Genomic DNA, 18690 nt, shown 5'->3' on the forward strand with positions numbered 1-18690 from the left:
TCTACATAATTTTTTACTTTTCGAAGGACTCATCTTATTTGTCTTGAGCACGCAAAGTAAAAATTCAAATCAGGTCAAGTAGTTTTATAAGCTGTAATCGAAAAATAATATATTATGAAGACCCAATTTCTAGGTCATTGTTCTTTGAGTAGATCGATTTTATTCGTCTTTTATAAACACACACTCGTATGCACTTATACTATGATACGCGATAAGTGATTGATTTTAATCCTTATAATTATTTTTGGAGAGACGAAGGAGAAATATAATATCTACAGTTATACAGTGTACAAACTTATTTGTTTTACGTGTAAGATTATAGATTATAGATCGATTGGACTTACGTTTGCTAGATCATTTTACGAATTATTATACAATAGTATATTATAATAACAAAACAAGTTTATTAGTCATGTTAATTTATAGCCCTATATATAATATGATATTCCCCTGTGGAAGGGGATCAGAATACTTCCATGGTTCCTTAGTCAGTCGTAAGAGGCGATTAATTGAGGTTGCGTCAGGTCGACAGCCAGTGTAAAAATGTTGCCAAAGAGTATGAGGAGTTTGAAACAAAACTTAGGTTTAGGAAAAGGATGGCCGACCCTAAATAGTTGGGAGAAAGATGAATGAGAAGAAAAAGAAAAAAAGAAGAAGATGTATCTATTGTTTACGGAACATTTTTTCAAATTTTTTTTGTCAGTTCCATTTGTATCGTTCAAAAATATCAATTTAAGTACGTCATCGTATAGTCCTGCGTTTCGAATATTATCTAGAAATGTGCTCGGATCTCGATGATTCATTGGTATAGTTATCTGTAGCGTAAGATATCAGTAGGTAGTAAGTCAATTGACCGCACAGGTCGTCGTCTCGGTGGAACAATTGTTGCGGCGTGATTTTGTGACGAGATGAATCATCGTAGATTACACGTGGTGGATATCATTCGTACACTATTTGGGGGTTGTTCAAACAGGTATGATTCATAAAAGGTTGTGAGGGGAACGAAGAGGAAGAGCGGGTGTATCGTTGACTTAAAAACTCGTTTTATAAAATATTTATTTATTATTACTTATTTTTTTTTACCACAGTTATTTCGGAGCCTGCTGCAGTCGGTTGCCGAAATGAATCATCATGAGCTATATTTTTATTATGTGCATATATTACGTAAAATCTTTATCCGGTGTTTAATTAATATTTGAAATTAAATTATAAGTCCCGACTCTCTTGAGATTATTTTGGCTTTTTTCTGAGACTTTAAATACTCACATAACAGTTTGTTCGTTTCGTCTTGCTCGTTGTTGGTATGCTGTTGTCTCTGTCCAAGTAGTCTCTATTTAGTGTATATATGCTAATTACATACTAACGAGATAACAACAAGTATCCTAAGTAAGTCAAATTGTAACAATTCATTATTTCTGACTTATTTGTATTTTACGGTTCTAAGCATTTTTAACTAACTTTATAGAGCGTATAAAAAATATATAAAACTAATCGAGGATTATTTTATTGTGACATTGTTATTGTATTGCAATAAATAGATTATACATTTAGTGGACATTTCATTCATTGCTTTTTTGTTTTAAAAATAGTTAAATTTATTGGGGTTTATAGTATTGAAAAAATTCTTGGTGATAATTACGCGAGCGAAATAATAAATACAGTTACTATTTATATTTTTATTTTTGATTGTATTTTAAAAGACTCAAAATATGGTAATGATTACCCTGTATTATAGAACTGTCATAAAAAAGTGTTTCAATGGTAAATGTTAGTTTCAGTTCGAACGAAACATATACATATTATAATTTTAAATGTATAGATATCTAATAAAATGAAATATCACGTAATGTTTCAAAATTATGTATAATTTCTTGTTAAAAACAGGTATTCGTTGGTTTATATTATGAAATGCTATTGAATGTGAACAATCTATACTCAATGTTAAATAGTAATGTATAATTTTTATAATGTGAAATCGGGCATTGTGTTATGATACTATTTATAAATATATATGTGTGTAAGATTACGGATACGAAAGTATATGATCATTATGACTATACCTTACAAGCGAAAAAAATTTCATCTAGAAAAATAGAAATAAAAAATATCGAATAATCGGCGCATTTCGTCGCGTTTTATTCATTTTGATTGCTAAGAATTCACCGAAGTTGTAGCAGCTAGTTGTGTATGTGCCTACGTGTTGTCCATTTCGTCGAAACGCGAAAATAATTTGAATAGGGAATACAATTTACTGACAACAACGTTTTTACTCCATGGGCAGCTGTTTCGGTACATATGTGCACCGTTTCATCGGAAATGCCAAAGCGTGATTTATGTTTCAGTATTCGTGGACCTACCAGTTCATGAATTTATAAATATTTTACTGCAGGCCAAGCAAGAGGTCGCTCAGAGATGAACTTGCCCTTGACAGACAAGGCAAAAGTGAGGAAGGATCGTGTACGCACGGAAGACTATGTAACAATAATATTATAATTTTGCCGTCGTTTCTAAACGCGATGGAGCGTTTATGGACCGTCATGCTCTGGTTCGTCGACGAGCTAGCGAGCGCGAGCTAATATTATAATGTTGTTGCGTTTTACTCTACACAGACAGGTCGGCGTGTTGATAGCGTGTGAAAAGATGACACATTCGCCGTGTTGTTGGCTGAAATGTAAAGTAAACTTTTTAAATTATGATTTTGAACAATTTTAAAATTGTATTTATACTGAAAATTGTTGTTTCTTGGTTGTTATTGATCTGTATTTTGTTATTAGTCGATAGGTTTGGATAAGTTGGTACAATTTTGTCTCAAACATTTTCAAAATACATAACAATTATTATCAACATAAAATAAGAAATAAATATAAGATATAATATTTTTGCGCTATACTTGTTACAGCATTTTTTATGTAGCTAGTTAGGTAATGGGGGATAAAGAAGAGAGCATTATTTCTAGTTGCCAGTTAGGAAAATAATAAATAGTATTTATAATTATTATTTGTTTTTAAATTTAATAAATTACGTATTAGTACATCATACAGTACTTCCGATTGATAATTTACATTAACGTTTCACGACCAAATACAAACGAAAACCTCATGCATCATAATCTCTTAGTTGTTTGTTGTAGTAAATTTGGAAAGTTTAACAAAAAAGAAAATTTAAGATTTTTCAATTCAACTTAAATGTGTATTACAGTTTTTTATTAAATAAAAAAAAATTCAATAAAAATATATAATTTAATTATAATATATAATATATAATATATAATTTAATAATTATAAATATAATATAATATTTCAATTTCATTTTCCCCTATTTTAGTCCTATGAGCCTTTAGACATAAATAATGTAAAACAAAAAACTTATACCGTTTTGAAATTCATCTCCTAGTTATTAGGCCCCTAAATAAGGGTAAAATTATAAAGTTGATGCAATATGTGGATTCAGCAGCCTTTAAAACGTATAATTATATATGTAGTATAATAAATGAAAATTTATGATTTATTAATTTATTGAAACTATACATTGTGCACCGTCATGACCGCAGTCAACTTTTTGCAACTATTATCAATTTTTTCTTCTTCATTTTCTCCTCGTGAAGTGGTAGCGACGATATAGATGGATGATTGCATGTCATTTTTGTTCCCAAAAATTATATGAAAACCATACTTTATGCCGGTGAATGACTTTCCAAAGCATTCATTTTTTTCGTCTCAAGTTCTAAAAATGGACTATTTTAAAATATATTTTCTAAATCATCATCGTATCGCTGCTATATCGTTACAAAATAAATGTTAAAAATATTCGATGTGTTAACCATTTACAATCACTTGATGATAACAATGAACTAATAAATTATGTCGATGTAATCGTTTTTTTTTTTTTTACAAACTCAACAAAATATTAGATTTCATGACTGGGCTAGTAAATACAAAAATTGAAGTACCTACGTTAGTCGTATCAATATATGATTGAAGTATTTTTATTATATACTTACTTATATTAAATGACGCTCGGAATCTCCTTCCTTTCCGGTTAAAAAAGTCTAAACATGCTACTAATTTTGCATATATATAAGATCAGAATCGAATAAAACTATTTCAGCTCCCCGCCGGTGACAACAAATACCTCTCGATTTTCGCACAGGTGTTTCCGATATAATAATATAATAGGTGCACAACATGTGCAGTATTATACGAATTACATTATTATATAATGTTTGAAATTTTTTCACGTAAATCATACAGGTATTTTGTATTATATATTATTATTATCGAATAAAGTGTGGATTCCGAGACCCTAACGGGGTTAGAATCCGTATCCTTCCTATTATACACTCACACAATACGCGCGTTTTTAATGTTATTATTATTTCTAATGTTGCGTTCGCAACGTGTATCCTCGGCGTGCGTCAACGGTCTTTTGAAATAGAAATATCGTCGGTTAGTATAAAATACCATAACGGTCTTATACATTTCTTTATTTCTCTCTCTCTCTCTCTCTCTCTCTATCCGTTAAGCATAATATGTTTACCTGCTTTTCGATGAAGATTTTCCCTGTATTTCCTATGTATAACATTTGTTTACCAACTGTTGTCTTGCCCCCCCCCCATGTTGCAATATTTTAACCACTACAATGATACCCACCCATTTGAAGAATTTCCAATACGGCCGCATCCGTGTTACAGTTGACTTCTATTATAAATAAGTAATAATTCGATTCATCCCACTTATATTATGAGAATTTTTATCTTATTATTGCAGTCGATCGTACGTCGTGAACGGTTGTTCAGTGTGGTGCGGGCGCGCACTGAGTTTAACCATATATAAAATAACGGAATCGAAAACGAAAGCAATAAATTATTAATTTTTTTAAATAATTTTTTTTACCTTTTGATGTTCGTCCAAATTGTATTTTTGATGCAGAAAAATAAAGACGGGCTCGAGGAAGGTAGAAACAAATAATTATACCAAATTGATACATCTTATATAGACGTTAGCTACAACGTGTGCCAATTCACACGCGGACCTAAGAACGAACTTGCAGCGTATGGGAGTGTGTTTAAGAGTGTACTATGTGACGCGGTCATCGTGATATTACACACGCGTTGGTTCTTAACGTATCCGTTCAAATATACGTTTATACATATTATCAGTATGTTATTAGATTCGTAAGTAAACCGATCTTATGTATGTCTTATGATTATATTTTTATGTAAGTATTTTTTTCAATAACAGTCTTTTGCTGTGTCTCCCATAAGGTTGTCGATTTTTAAACACTAATTCGTTTTATTTTATTCAGTTATAAACATGATTTTTGATGTAATTGTATAAAATATAATGAGAAATCAATCTCAGGAGGTTTTAGTGCAATTTACAGAATACGTGATATTTTTCACATACATAATATATGTGTAAAACACCTACTGTATTGAACTAGTTCCTATGTATTATTGTTATTTCGGAGAAAAAAATGTAAAAAAAAAAAAAAAAAACGCGCATTGTTAACTATGTATAGGTACTTTTGTGGTAAGTACATATTTAATATGTTTACGATTTGTATTTGATCCGTGTTCATAAATACAATTTAATAACTTATGAAAATTTAAATTAAGTTTAAAATATATTAACACGGCCAAGCGATTTCCGTAAAAAAAAGTAAAAAATACACAATTTTAGCAAATCACATTATAACAACTAAGCAGTATTGGTTATTCACATTAGATTTAAAAATGTAATACTGACCCCAGGGAAACACGAATTCCTAGATGAACTATATGACGGGTCATATCGGTCAAAAATAATTAAACGTTGATATAGAAAAACAACCTTTTAGTTACATTAAAAAAATATAAATCAATACATACCAATAATGATAAAAATTAAGAAGATAGTTTATAGTACTATTAACTATGAATAATAAAGTAAAAAATTTTATTTAATATAGTATTACAATTAAAATAGTAGCTTATCTTTTTAGTATTATATTATATTTTCATTATTTATGTAGATACTTAGGCCACCTTTATTACTAAACTATGTTTATTGCTTAATTGAAAATGTATTATTTTATAACAATTAATGTTCAAGTTCATAGCTTTAATTCGCATGTAAATGGAATTTAATTGAATTTTGTGAAGGTTATTTTGTAATAATTTTCGTCGATCTATAATTAATACATTATATTAAAGATATATATATATTATGATACTTTATAATTGACGAAGTACAGTAATAATAATTGCTAAGAATATATTTTTAAATTAACTAAGTTCAAGGTGAATAAGGTTAAAAACGAAAACCCAAAATGGTTGCATTGTTAACATAGAATAATGAAATATTTGTCACGATCTGAAGCGTGTAAGAATCCAGATTTCTACGTGCAGAGAGTAATATAGAAAGTTTTTTGCTCAACATTTTTAATGTAAATTTTAGATAATACACATTATATACTTACGATGAACGCTCATAATCGTTTTTTTTCTTGTTATCTGGTAAGTCTTAATAATTTTGAGAATTTTTTTTCGAAAAATCGAAACGAAATATTGAGTCATTCAGAAATATTTATAAAAATTTTGCTCATCATCTATGATGTCCGTTGTATAAATTTGAACATTTTCCTTGTGCACTTGAATTATTAATACTCAAACATCATGAAACACTATACAACTGTTCCCTACACTACAAGTGTACGAATGCTTATAATCAAAATATAAAAGCAACTGAACCGGATCGATTGTATGTGAATACGACTATCGGAATGCTAAAAATCGGTACGAACTTGGAACAGACCCGGATCGATTGTGTGTGAAAGGACCTTAAAAGGTATACTTGCATTTATTTACACACCGTAGATCTTTTGTTTCGAAAACACCTGAATGGCGTTGTCGTCAGTCGATGGATTAACGTGGACTTGATAGTACTTTATTCTTTGTAATTGTGTATGCAAATATCACCGATCTGTTTGTGCATCAATGTGTTTGGAATTTGGAAATATTGAGTAGGCACTAATAAGTATTTGCTCGAATAATATGAAATCTATATCATTGCTGTGCTATGACTGATTTTTCTATAGTTAGTATAAAATTATTATGTCACATGAAGTTCTGTTATTATTGTTACACAGGTATCGTTATTACAATAATTATTATTAATTATCTAAAACATTTACGACGATGATCTAATATAATGTTATACGTTACTGTATAGCTATCCAGTACCGAGGAAAATGTGGCTACAGAATACTTAGCCCATCTCCTTCGGACTTATAAAATCATATTTTTTTTTAGTAAAATTATAAAAGTGTATTAGTGAAATGTTATCGAAGAAAACACTTTTATGTAATACAAACTAGACACGTAATTTCGAATTTAAATGTGAATATGTAAGTAATTTAATATATAACATACCTATTTGCTATATGTGTATTTATAATTATTTTTTTGATAAAAGAAATTGTTTTGATTTTTTCTGGGAAAAAATGTTGTGACCAACGGTTTTATTCGTGTCGACAAAATAATATTTTTTCTTACCCAAAAATACGTCACGTAAATGTTAGATACACTTGAAAAAGTCTATTTGCGCTGAATGTTTCTTACACGCGACAAAGTTTCAGTAGGTATACCGCATCGTATCGCAGTGCTTATGATATCTATAGATTTATTCATACGTGTACTTAGATAAATATGTGAAATATATGTGCGTATACAATGTATTTTTTGCCGTTTTCATATTCATTCTCCTCTGTAACGTTTTGACCGGTCGAAAAAATACTAAGTATTAAATTACTATAGGGAATGGCTTTACCTGAAGGCCGTCTACTCGATAGATAACGAAAAAATAGCAACACGCGAAATATCATGATCATACTTTTACATATATAAATATATGAGTTTTATTGCGCGAATTTAAAAATAGTATATATACATAGAAAGTACTTGGCGTTCAATTTGACGTTACAATTTTTTCTCCATCAAAAACATTATATCGTTACTGTTGTTGGTTTCGTATGTGTGTATAAAAATATATACATGTAAGAGAATTTAATGCTTAAGTGGGCATATAGTTATCATATTATGTCCATGTTGTGATTTCTCATCTTTAGTGTACATCGAGAATGACAAATGCCGTGCTTCTGTAACAATAATAATAATAATAATAATAATTATTATTATAATAATAATTTATCATTCGCGCGATGAATACGCGCCTTACAATAATTATATACAGACACGATCTTTGAGTAAAAAAACAGAGCGTTATAGCGTGTTTCGTTTTACTCGCTCATTATATTTATGATTATTATTGCTAGGTCATTTGGCTCTAGGGTGTTAAAAATTACCAGCAAAGGCCTGCCGTTATAATAATACGAGCACCTATTATATATCAATCTGGATTTTTCCTCTTTGTTTGGCGCATGACCATATTAGTGCGATAAATTCGCATTGCAATATTATTATTGTTCAATACAGTCCGGTTAACCTTCTGTTTTTTATTTCTAAGATTTTTATCAGATTTTTATTTTATTTTTATTCTATGCTCCTTACAGTCGATATCGTTTGACGTAACAAATTCGCGCCGACGTTGTACCGTTGACATTTCCTCGTTCTCTGTATACCTAAGATGGGATTTTTGGCATATTTTTCACGTCCACAGACATGTGGTTTTATATAAACAATCAGAATAACATACGACGCTCTGTGTGGTACATATATTTATGTATATATATATATCATTACGATGTGCGATGAACGTGGCGGCGGCCAGACATTATTTTGAACGTATTATTTAGTAGCTTATTCTCGAGTTTGGTGTGATTTGCTTTGTGATATTAAACAAAGCTGAAAAACCGTGTACAGTTTTTACAAGAACTCCATAACGTGGACGATTATATGCGAGATTATTATACGTATATCTAAAACTTGATCACTGATGACTGAAGAGCGATACACGCACAACTTTGAGAAATTATGATATCCCAAAAATCCGAATTCCTTGAGGATACCAATGGAAAGTTGTGTTCGAGGAACACGCGTGGTCGATTGTTAGATTGGTGGCAGGTCAGCGCACGCAAATCAAGGACTCTGATTAGAGTCCACGTAATAAAAAAAATTAATTACAGTCGTTAGCACTGATGAACTAACTACGCGGGTAGTATAGTTTTTTTATGTATAATATGGCGGTTTTCATTAAATATTGTTTCTTGCCCGATAATTTTACAATTGTCCAACAAGGTATATTTTTTTAATCCTATCGCGTCACCGGAGTGTTTAGTTGAAATTCGTCTCCGGAAGTGTTTATCGGTCGCGGAGTTGAGAGTGAAAGATATACACTCATTTATGGTTTGTCTAAATATCTGTTTTTACATCGCAGCATAGCTGCGATTTCATCACAAGGTCTTTCTCTTCGTTGTATGTATTAATACTGAAAATTTTATATTTTTTTTCATAAAAAAATGCAAATTGATCGAGATAAGTAATAAATAAATAAGTAAGGAATAATATGATAAATAATAAATAAGTATATAAAATTCCACTGCATTAATCCACTGCTGTTGGAAATATTTCACGCCAATTATTCATTAAGTCAAATTCCGTATAGAATATATTATTACATTGGAATATTTTTATCATTATTTTTTTTAATTTTATTTTTATAACATACGCTCTGCGGTTTTTTTAGTATACAGCTAAAAACATATAAGAAAAAAGGTTATAGATTACGATACAAAATGATTACAGGTTAAAAATAAAGCTTCATTTGACTTACTATTTAGGGTGGCTGAAGTGGGAATGCTGTCTTACATTTCTTGGAAATGCTGAAAGAAAACGCGTTAGAGTTATACATAATTTCGAGTGTTTTGAGTGTATTTGATAATTATTGATTTTTTTTTATGCGACTGATAAGCATATATCCGAGTTCGAAATAATTTTTAAAATTATTTACATCGTGATTCAAGCCAGTGTACCGGATAACATTGTAAAGAACGGATCGATGGAGCATGCATCACACTCGATTGACCTTAAAATTAGGGGCAAAATAAAGACCTCGGGAAATGATGAAATGTTGTGCCGAAAATTCGTCAGATATATAAATTATTACTATAAACGGGCGAAAGATGTTGCTGTCTTATGTCTGCGGCGAAAAACCTTCGCACCTACTGCTTCGTGCTGTAGTTATATGCGTAATATGTATAGATACATACATAATATATTTATATATTCGATGTGTATGCCTGGACTACCTCCTCATAATCTGAAATTAAAAATCGGATCAGTAATCATTTTGTCGCGGAATATAAACCAGCCACGTCTTTGTAAAATCACCCGACTTGCAGTGAAGAAATTAATAAACAACGTTATCGAAGCCACAATTTTGAAACGGAAGTACAAAGGTGAAGATGTTTTGATTCTACGGATTCCTTTGATTCCGAATGACATGCCATTCGACTTTAAACGGTTACGATTTCCAGTGCAGCTAGAATTCGCAATGTCGATAAATAAATCTTAAAGGCAGTCGCTGATTGTTTGTGATATCAATAAATTCATATTTTTCACATGTCCAGTTATATTGTTATATTGTTATTATATTTATGTCCCCGTATCGGAATACCAGCAAAATTATTTGTATACGCGCAAGAAAAATAAACCAAGAATGTTGTATATCATAATGCATTAGAATATTAACATTTTTTTTTAAATATCTTTTTTATTAATTATACCAATTCGGATTCAATATTCATAATTAAGACACAACAACGTCTGTCGGGTGAGCTAGTATATATATGTGTAGGTACACCTTGTTTTCATGTGCGCATGCATAGAACGTCTCTGAAAAACGTATTAACGATTATTATAGTATAATGTGCGGTGATGAGTGAGGGTCGTTGAGCCAAATACGTCGTGGTGTGATTGTTAAGGTGTATCTATCTGACCTGCAGGTTTTATACCAAGTATATTCTTGGCGCGTGTAGGTAGTGTTGTGTGGACGACAAGAGTGTGTCTAATATTTTAATCAAACTAGTTAAATGACGACGGCTCTAAAGTAAGAGAGAGATGTGTGAGAGACTGAGAGAGAAATTGAAAAGGACGTTAAACTTACGCAATATGGAAACGACAGTAGCGTTGGACACGGAATTCCCCTTGCGATGTCTTTCTAAATGTTTCATGGTCATTCAGTTATTATAATTATAATCAATATCATAATCATTATTGTGCGCGTATGTACTATATGCCACGATTATGTGTCACCCGTTTGTTGACATAACACCCGGACGCGAATGCGTGTGTTTGCGTGTGCCTATTTGGAACTTATTTATATAATTTTTTTTGTGAAGATCCATGAGCGTATATTCATTCGTATTTATTATCTAGGTAAAGAAGACCAGCGATAAATTCTAATCAATACGTCGTAACTTTGACATCATTGTTCGAACCCCAAAATTTGCATTAAAACAAATGTAGTAGACTTTACGAAGTGAAATCTGTCGGTAGGTCTGGGGAAGAATTAAACGCGAAAGTCTGATGTTAGGACGAGAGCTGCATTGGACTTCCGCCCGTTCGAGGACGTCATTGCATGTAGGTCATATCCTGAATTAGAAATTTAGAAAAAATTATCAATTGCGTAATGTTGTTTGTACGTATAGATCTATCCAAATGATTATTATTTCGAGTCAAATGTTATCGTCTATAAGGCTCCGTCATCAAACATTTTTTCTCGAGTGATAAGTTCGACGGCGAGTAATCGCATTGCGCGTTCTTTTGTAATAAAATCGTATCCGTATTAGTATTTATAATCATGCCGAAAATGCACGTAGCATAAAAATAAACGCGATTATGCAGCTGTGTTCATTCGATTTTTCGGTTTTGATAGTTTGGTTTTATAAATTTCGATTTGCGAGTGGAAAAACCCATATTGTGCAATATATTTCCAATTAGAAGTGTGCCGCCGCAGAAAGAATCTTTGTCAGCATTGATGACTTCCGAGCGGATTTTCTTCGTAGAGGGTAGAGAAATGAAGCGTATGCAATTTTGTCGTGCTGATGGTCTAGCCAAAATGCGATTATTAGAGTTTGTTGCACATAATACATCTTGTATTTTACAAGAGTGAAAGAGAAATGACAAAAGCGCGATATCGATTTGCTTCTGCCGAGATCTTGTGTCGGGATCATGGTAACTTTAGTATAACTTTAGTAACTATAGTATATTTATAAAAGGTTAAAAATTATCGCTGTGAATTTGCACAACGGGATGGTGAGACCGTGCTCCGTCCCTTGACTAGGTCTTAAAGTGGGAGAGGACGCAAAGGGACTCTTAGCGTTTATAAAGTGTTCCCTTTGATATTTCTCCAAAAAGTTTATTGAAAAGTTCAACATTTTATTAAAAATAATCATACACAACAAAACAGTTAACAAATTAGCTTTGAAATTTAATTGATGTTACTAGGTATTAAACAGTGTTTTACAAATAAAACTAATATTAAATATTAATTATACAGTGATATACTTATATAAGTATATGGTTTTTTTTAAATTTTTTTTTTATGATATTAAAAGTTATTTACAATCTATTCTTTAAAACAATTAGTAAGTAAATTTATACATTTTTACAGAACATAAATAGTTTGTGGAGGAATTATTCACTAATAAAACCTCATGTTTATTTGTTTATAATTAATAACCTAGTAATTATCTAGTACCATTCGACGTAAAATGATCTCGGATTTACATAACGTCCATTATAATTAAAATATATGTCGTAGGCATATGGTCAAATTAAAAATTTTACTGAATTGACAAATAGTCAAATAGTTTAATTTTAATGCAATTTTACAATCTATTTATATAGACATTTGACTAAATGCGTATTAAGATATAAGCAAATAATAGAAATGGAACATTATTATGATATTTAAAACTATTATATTTTCTTATTAATTATTTATTGTTATTTAACATCAATAAAGCTATCATTCGTCCTGTGATAAATTAATATAAAATTACCTCTGTAACAAATTTTACTTTTCAATGATAACTATCAATAGTTTTTTATTTTATATTATTGGACCCTGAGTTTTTTATCATACGAATATTTGTAGTTAAATCAGAACAACAAAAAGTAATTAATAACAAAATGTAATTTCAAATATTATAAAAATTTTTAGTTATTATTTTTTTCCCTCAGCTCGTAATAGACATTTAACCAAGTATATACCTAGACAGATGGTGAAATTACATGATAATTTAATTCTTCGACCATTTTCTAATATAGAACTAATGTAAACATTTGGTAAAATGCTTGACTGACTGTACTATTTGCTAGGATATAATTTATTTATATTATATTACAAAATGTGCGTGTTTATATGGTACTCATAAAGTGTTGTGGTACCTACGTGTGTCGCATGTAGTGGCGTATCCAGGATTCGTTTAACGGGGGTATTTTAAAATTTAATAGACTTATTGTAGGTGAGAGACTCTGCCCCCTCCTATATTACATAAACAAATACCATGTAATTATATAATTTATTATACTAATGAAAATGATTATATTAAGACAGTGTATGTAAAATTGACAAGTTGTATACAATGTTTATTCAAATTATGCTGTAAGTTTGTAATTTGATGAAATACCATAGAGTATGGTCGATGGGGAGGTGTTCTAACACTCATATCACCCTCCTCCCCTAAATACGCCCCTGGTCACATGCAAACCTTTTTCGTCGCCGTGGAATATTCTCCTTATTACTAAAATTGTATTTCAAAGACCGTGTTGAGTAGCTTTACTATACGGTATATATTGTATTATATCGTCTGCGAGCACGATAGATAAGATGAAGTGCGTGCCCTAAAAAATGTACCAATATCTTAAACTTAATTATACCCGGTGGCCGTTCGAACTGTACTACTGCCACCGCGCCACTCGTACTCTTTCCGCCTGCCATTATATCCATCAAAAGTGCAGGTGATTTTTTTTTTCTTTTGCTCTTTCCTTCGAAGTGACAATATACGCGTATGTCGGAGATACATGCATAGCATGTCTGCACCTACAAGGATAAAAAACTATCGAACATGATTACGATAGAGTATAGCCAAACGCGCGTGTAATCGAAAGTGAAAAACGATGTTATGTTTTCCCTCCTCCTAATGGAATGCGCACACGTCGAATTTACCTGTGTAATAATATTACATAAATATAGTAGTATTACGCCGTTATCTTTATCAATGCATTTCAAACCTTCACTTCGTAGTGAAATACATATGTATATTTGTCTAAAAATATAACCGTCGCACAATATCAATGAAAGAAAAACGAAACAAGAGTATGAAAACTTGTGTATACATAAGTATCTATACTGAGAATTTTATCCCTCAAATTGCTTATCGCGTTTATCGCGCGATTTACATTCAATTTATTTTACCATTTTATTTTTTTTGTTATTCTATGGGCTTAAAATATCGTGAAACATTATATTTCAATTAGAATATCTGTAACAAGAACAAAAAAATATATCTCCAAATAGTTTTCAGTAGCATCAATAACATAATATAATCTTCAAGCTGTTCAAAAATTAATGATAAAAACGTTATACAAAAAAAAAATATTTATTTGATCATTCATGATATTTGCTCTTTTTCAAAATTACCCCGCCCCCCTCAGTTATAATATACATTTTCCATCGTTCGTGCAAGTTTTTAAATACAAACACCAAACCTTCTTTCTCGAGCTTTCTGCACTGCGCCTTCACACCTTTGATGACTTCTTGATAGTTGTTGAATTTCCGACCCATGAGCGTTTAAAAAAATCTAGACCTTGACACACATTGACGTGACACATCATATTGCACTTGTTCTGGTGTGGATAAGAGTGGCACCCACCTGCAAGACACGCGTCTTATGACTAAATCATCGCTAAAAATCGAAAATGTGATGCTGATATGTCCAGGCATACCAAGAGCCCCTAACTGTAATTCGTCGTTTCTCACGAATGATAGTGGCAGCTATAATCTTTAAATCCTCGGTGCGAGACGATGAATTATGCCGTTTACGTGGTTCGTTGGCGATGACTCTCTCTACCCTCCTCGAATACATTTTGCTATTTGTAGAAGTCTACCTAGTTCATAACATCTTCACGATACTGTAGTTAATAAATCATATGCGGTTTTTCGGTTCTTTCCAAATTTCTCTAATAATTTCACGTTACAACGTTGCTCTAACTTATTATCCATACCTACTGGAAATGGTAGGTGAATATCTAAAACACTTTATACAAATTGGCACATACGTCCACTCACTGCACCAATCGACTTGAAACTTGGCATGTAGAATAGTAGTGATGGGCGTTATTGAATAATAACTATCGAATTATTCGATGGTCTTGTCAAGTTATTTATTCGAATAATCGTACGATTATTTTTGGAGAAAACGTATGATTTATATTTTTAGCCCAATATATTAATATAAACAAGAGAAAACTGGTTAATAAATTAGAAATATACACTTAGCGTATGGATGAAGTACGACCGCCGGCAAGCATATATGAATCATTATTGACAGTATAGAGCAGTGGTGGCCAAACTACGGCCCGCGGGCCAACTCCGGCCCGCTATCATTTAATATCTGGCCCCCGAAAGTCTTCTATATTACAGCACTTATTTGTATAACTGTAATATTTTGCATTTACGTAAAAAAAAATTTAGAATGCATTTTTTTTTGGCCCGCGATAAAAAAAAAGTTGTTTTTTATGGCCCGAGGAAAAAAAAGTTTGACCACCACTGGTATAGAGTACAGACTACAGATTATTCGAGTTATTCAATGGTATCGATTATTCCATGGTTTTGATTATTCAATAGTATAGTTTAGTCGAATAATTATTCAATAGTATAGATTAGTTAAATAATTATTCGATAGTTTTAATTATTTAGTCATGCATAATATTATACGAATAATTATTTGATAGTATATATAAATAATCGAATAATAATCGATAGTACAAATTATTTATTACCGCCCATCACTAGTAGATTGATTAGAAAACGGAATACAAGATAGTATGCAGTATGACCAACTTTTGCAACAAAATTTCTCTCAGCATTATTATTTTCATAACTTTTTGAACAACCTACGTACATACCCGTATAATCACACCCAATAACTTTCACCTGCGCTTCCTCCACGTTCATGCCACTTTGAGAGATAATGCAGTCTGTGACGGCGTTAATGACTGCGCAAACAATCATTGTCGTAAAATCATCGATATCCGACGTGAGGCAAATAATTTGTATGTAAATATAGCGGAAAATTAATTTAATTCCTAAGAAGCCGAAGAAATTTTTAACTAAAGCTAACAGATTTTAAAATACTTATTTTTAATTACATCCCTCCCATTTGCATGATATCTATACAAACTACCTCAAACCGCGTAATTCATACAAAATACTGTCAGAGTATGATTATTATGTAATTTATACACTGAACCTAGGCGATCAGATTCATGTAAATTTTTTTAAATGAATAATAATCATATTCTGAAAGTAAACAAATACTATTATTACTAATTGTACTGTATTACGACTAGATCGCGTTCGGCGGTTAGTTAATATTATAATTGTAATTATTTTTATTATTTATGAATACCCAATGTCCAACTGTAGAGGTCTCGAATCGATATAGTAATCAAGTGGGTAAATTGGTTTGCCCTTTGACTTTTGATGAAATATATTCAAAGTCGCATTGTTGTTCTTTTTAATTTAAAAGAGTAAGCTTTATTTTTTAGGCGAATGTTTTGTAGAAATAGAATTCTAAGAATATGTAAACAAAATCATTTTGTGCACCGAAACGATATCTGTAAACCAAATAAGTATTGTGCGTTTCCGCACCGTACATTTTTAGAGTGTCGTTTTAAAGTGACTTTTATAGCGCGTATATTATTATCATATTGATAATCTATATATTATCTGGTCACGTCCGACCGGAGTTCGAATAATGATATTTATATTTTTTTTACCCTCAGGCGTACGCGTGTTATATGGAGGAATTGCAGGGACGACGTGCGGTGGTTGGTTAGGTCAGGAGGCATGACTGGATCGTTGCGTCTAAGCGCCCTGCTGCTGCTGTTGCTGTCCCGCTGGGCGTCCGCAGACTTGGAGAAGGGTGAAGACGAGTTCGTGCGTAGCTGGGTCATCATCGAGGAACAGTTGGTGCCGCCGTCTAGGGACGAACTGCTGGCGGCTGGCGGCGGCGGTACTACCGGCGGTGGCGGGGCCGGTCGCCGGATCACGCCCAAGTCGGTGTTCGTGGCACCCGCGTTTAACAAGTGTTCCGACGGTTATCGGGCAGACAGCATGGGCCGGTGCGTCAAGGTGGTCAAGCTCAACCAGGCAGCCCAGTGGGACTTCTTGTTGAAGCAGCTCAACTCGCAGTACAGCGCAAGTGGCATGGGCGTTGGATTTCCGATGATGCCGGCTGCTGCTGCCGTCTCGGCTTACCAACCTACGCCGTTGTCCACTACGACGACCGAACCGCCGCCGCAGCAGAAGACCGACAGCCCGGGACCATTCCAACTGAACATACCTCTGTCCGGTGGCGGCGTGGACTTGAACAATCATACGATGGAAACCGTCGACGAGCTGACTACCAGCACCTCAATGGTCGGCACCACTGTAGCTGGTACCACCGCAACGACAACGAACACGGCCATCGCTACGATCACAGCCACGGACGCTACCGTCACTGCGATCACGGGTGACGACGGCGACGTCGCTGGCACCATCGCTGAAGACACGGACGACCAGACTATCACGACTGATGTCCTAATGGAAACCACTGTTACCGTGCAACCGCGACCATACCGCAATCGCTATCAGACGCCACCGCCGCCGCTTGTCCAAGACGTCAGTGGCACTGTCACTCCTTCATACGACTCGACGACAACCGGGACGGACACAAAGACAAAGTAAGTATCTTACCGTTTTCAATCAAATATACGTCTATGAATATTATATTATCGGTTTCGAATTACTGCTACAGTGTTACTAGTCTTTTTATCGTATTTTGTGAATATCGAATTGACAGCTTCAGAAATATCTCCCTCAAATCCCCTCTTGACTTATCGATTATATCCAAATAATCGACAACTTCTCAATTATTCTATATGTTTTCGATATTAATTTCAAGTTGGTTACTATAATACTCAAGGCCGGATTAAGCACCTATTTAGGCCCCGGGGCTGAAATTTTAAATGGGCCCTTTTGACAAAACATGCTTTACAAAGCCGCTCGCTATGCTCGCAGAACGATACATTTTTTCACAAATTGTCAATTGCATTATAAAATTATAAAATTAATAGGTATATAAAATGTACGTCTATAAAACTACTAATTTTAGTATGATAAAAAATGTGTATCGACTTAAAATTGTTCGGGCCCCTTTCACTTGGGTATTCGAGGAGGCCTCGGGGCTACCACCCCAGCTAGGCCCCCCCTTAATCTAGCTTTGATAATTCTGGTCATTATAATTATTCTGTCTAATGCATATTAGTGATATCCAATGGTGTATTTTTATTATTTACCTAGAGGAAGATTTCTACGCATTTCAAAATAATTATATGCATAATGTATTCGACAAATCAAGTATAAATAGATTTGTATTGATACTTCTTTTGTAAGTAATATGTAGCATATATTATTTATT

General features: G+C 32.7%; 1 protein-coding gene across 2 annotated transcripts in view; it reads left to right on the plus strand.

Moving 5' to 3' along the window:
- Window positions 1–18690, plus strand: part of LOC112685157 (AF4/FMR2 family member 4-like) — a 57664-nt gene that overhangs the window by 35229 nt on the left and 3745 nt on the right. The window contains exons 1-2 of one of the 2 annotated variants that reach the window (XM_025556943.1): window positions 4943–5173; window positions 17012–17953. In XM_025556943.1, coding sequence (XP_025412728.1) covers window positions 5160–5173; window positions 17012–17953 — 956 coding nt within the window. In that variant the 5' untranslated portion in view covers window positions 4943–5159. Of the gene's footprint in view, window positions 1–4942; window positions 5174–17011; window positions 17954–18690 lie in introns of those variants that run through there. The other variant, XM_025556944.1, reaches the window with a different exon arrangement.

Source organism: Sipha flava, unplaced genomic scaffold (assembly GCF_003268045.1).
Source record: "Sipha flava isolate LNK unplaced genomic scaffold, YSA_version1 268_pilon_pilon, whole genome shotgun sequence".
NCBI classification, from domain to species: domain Eukaryota; kingdom Metazoa; phylum Arthropoda; class Insecta; order Hemiptera; family Aphididae; genus Sipha; species Sipha flava.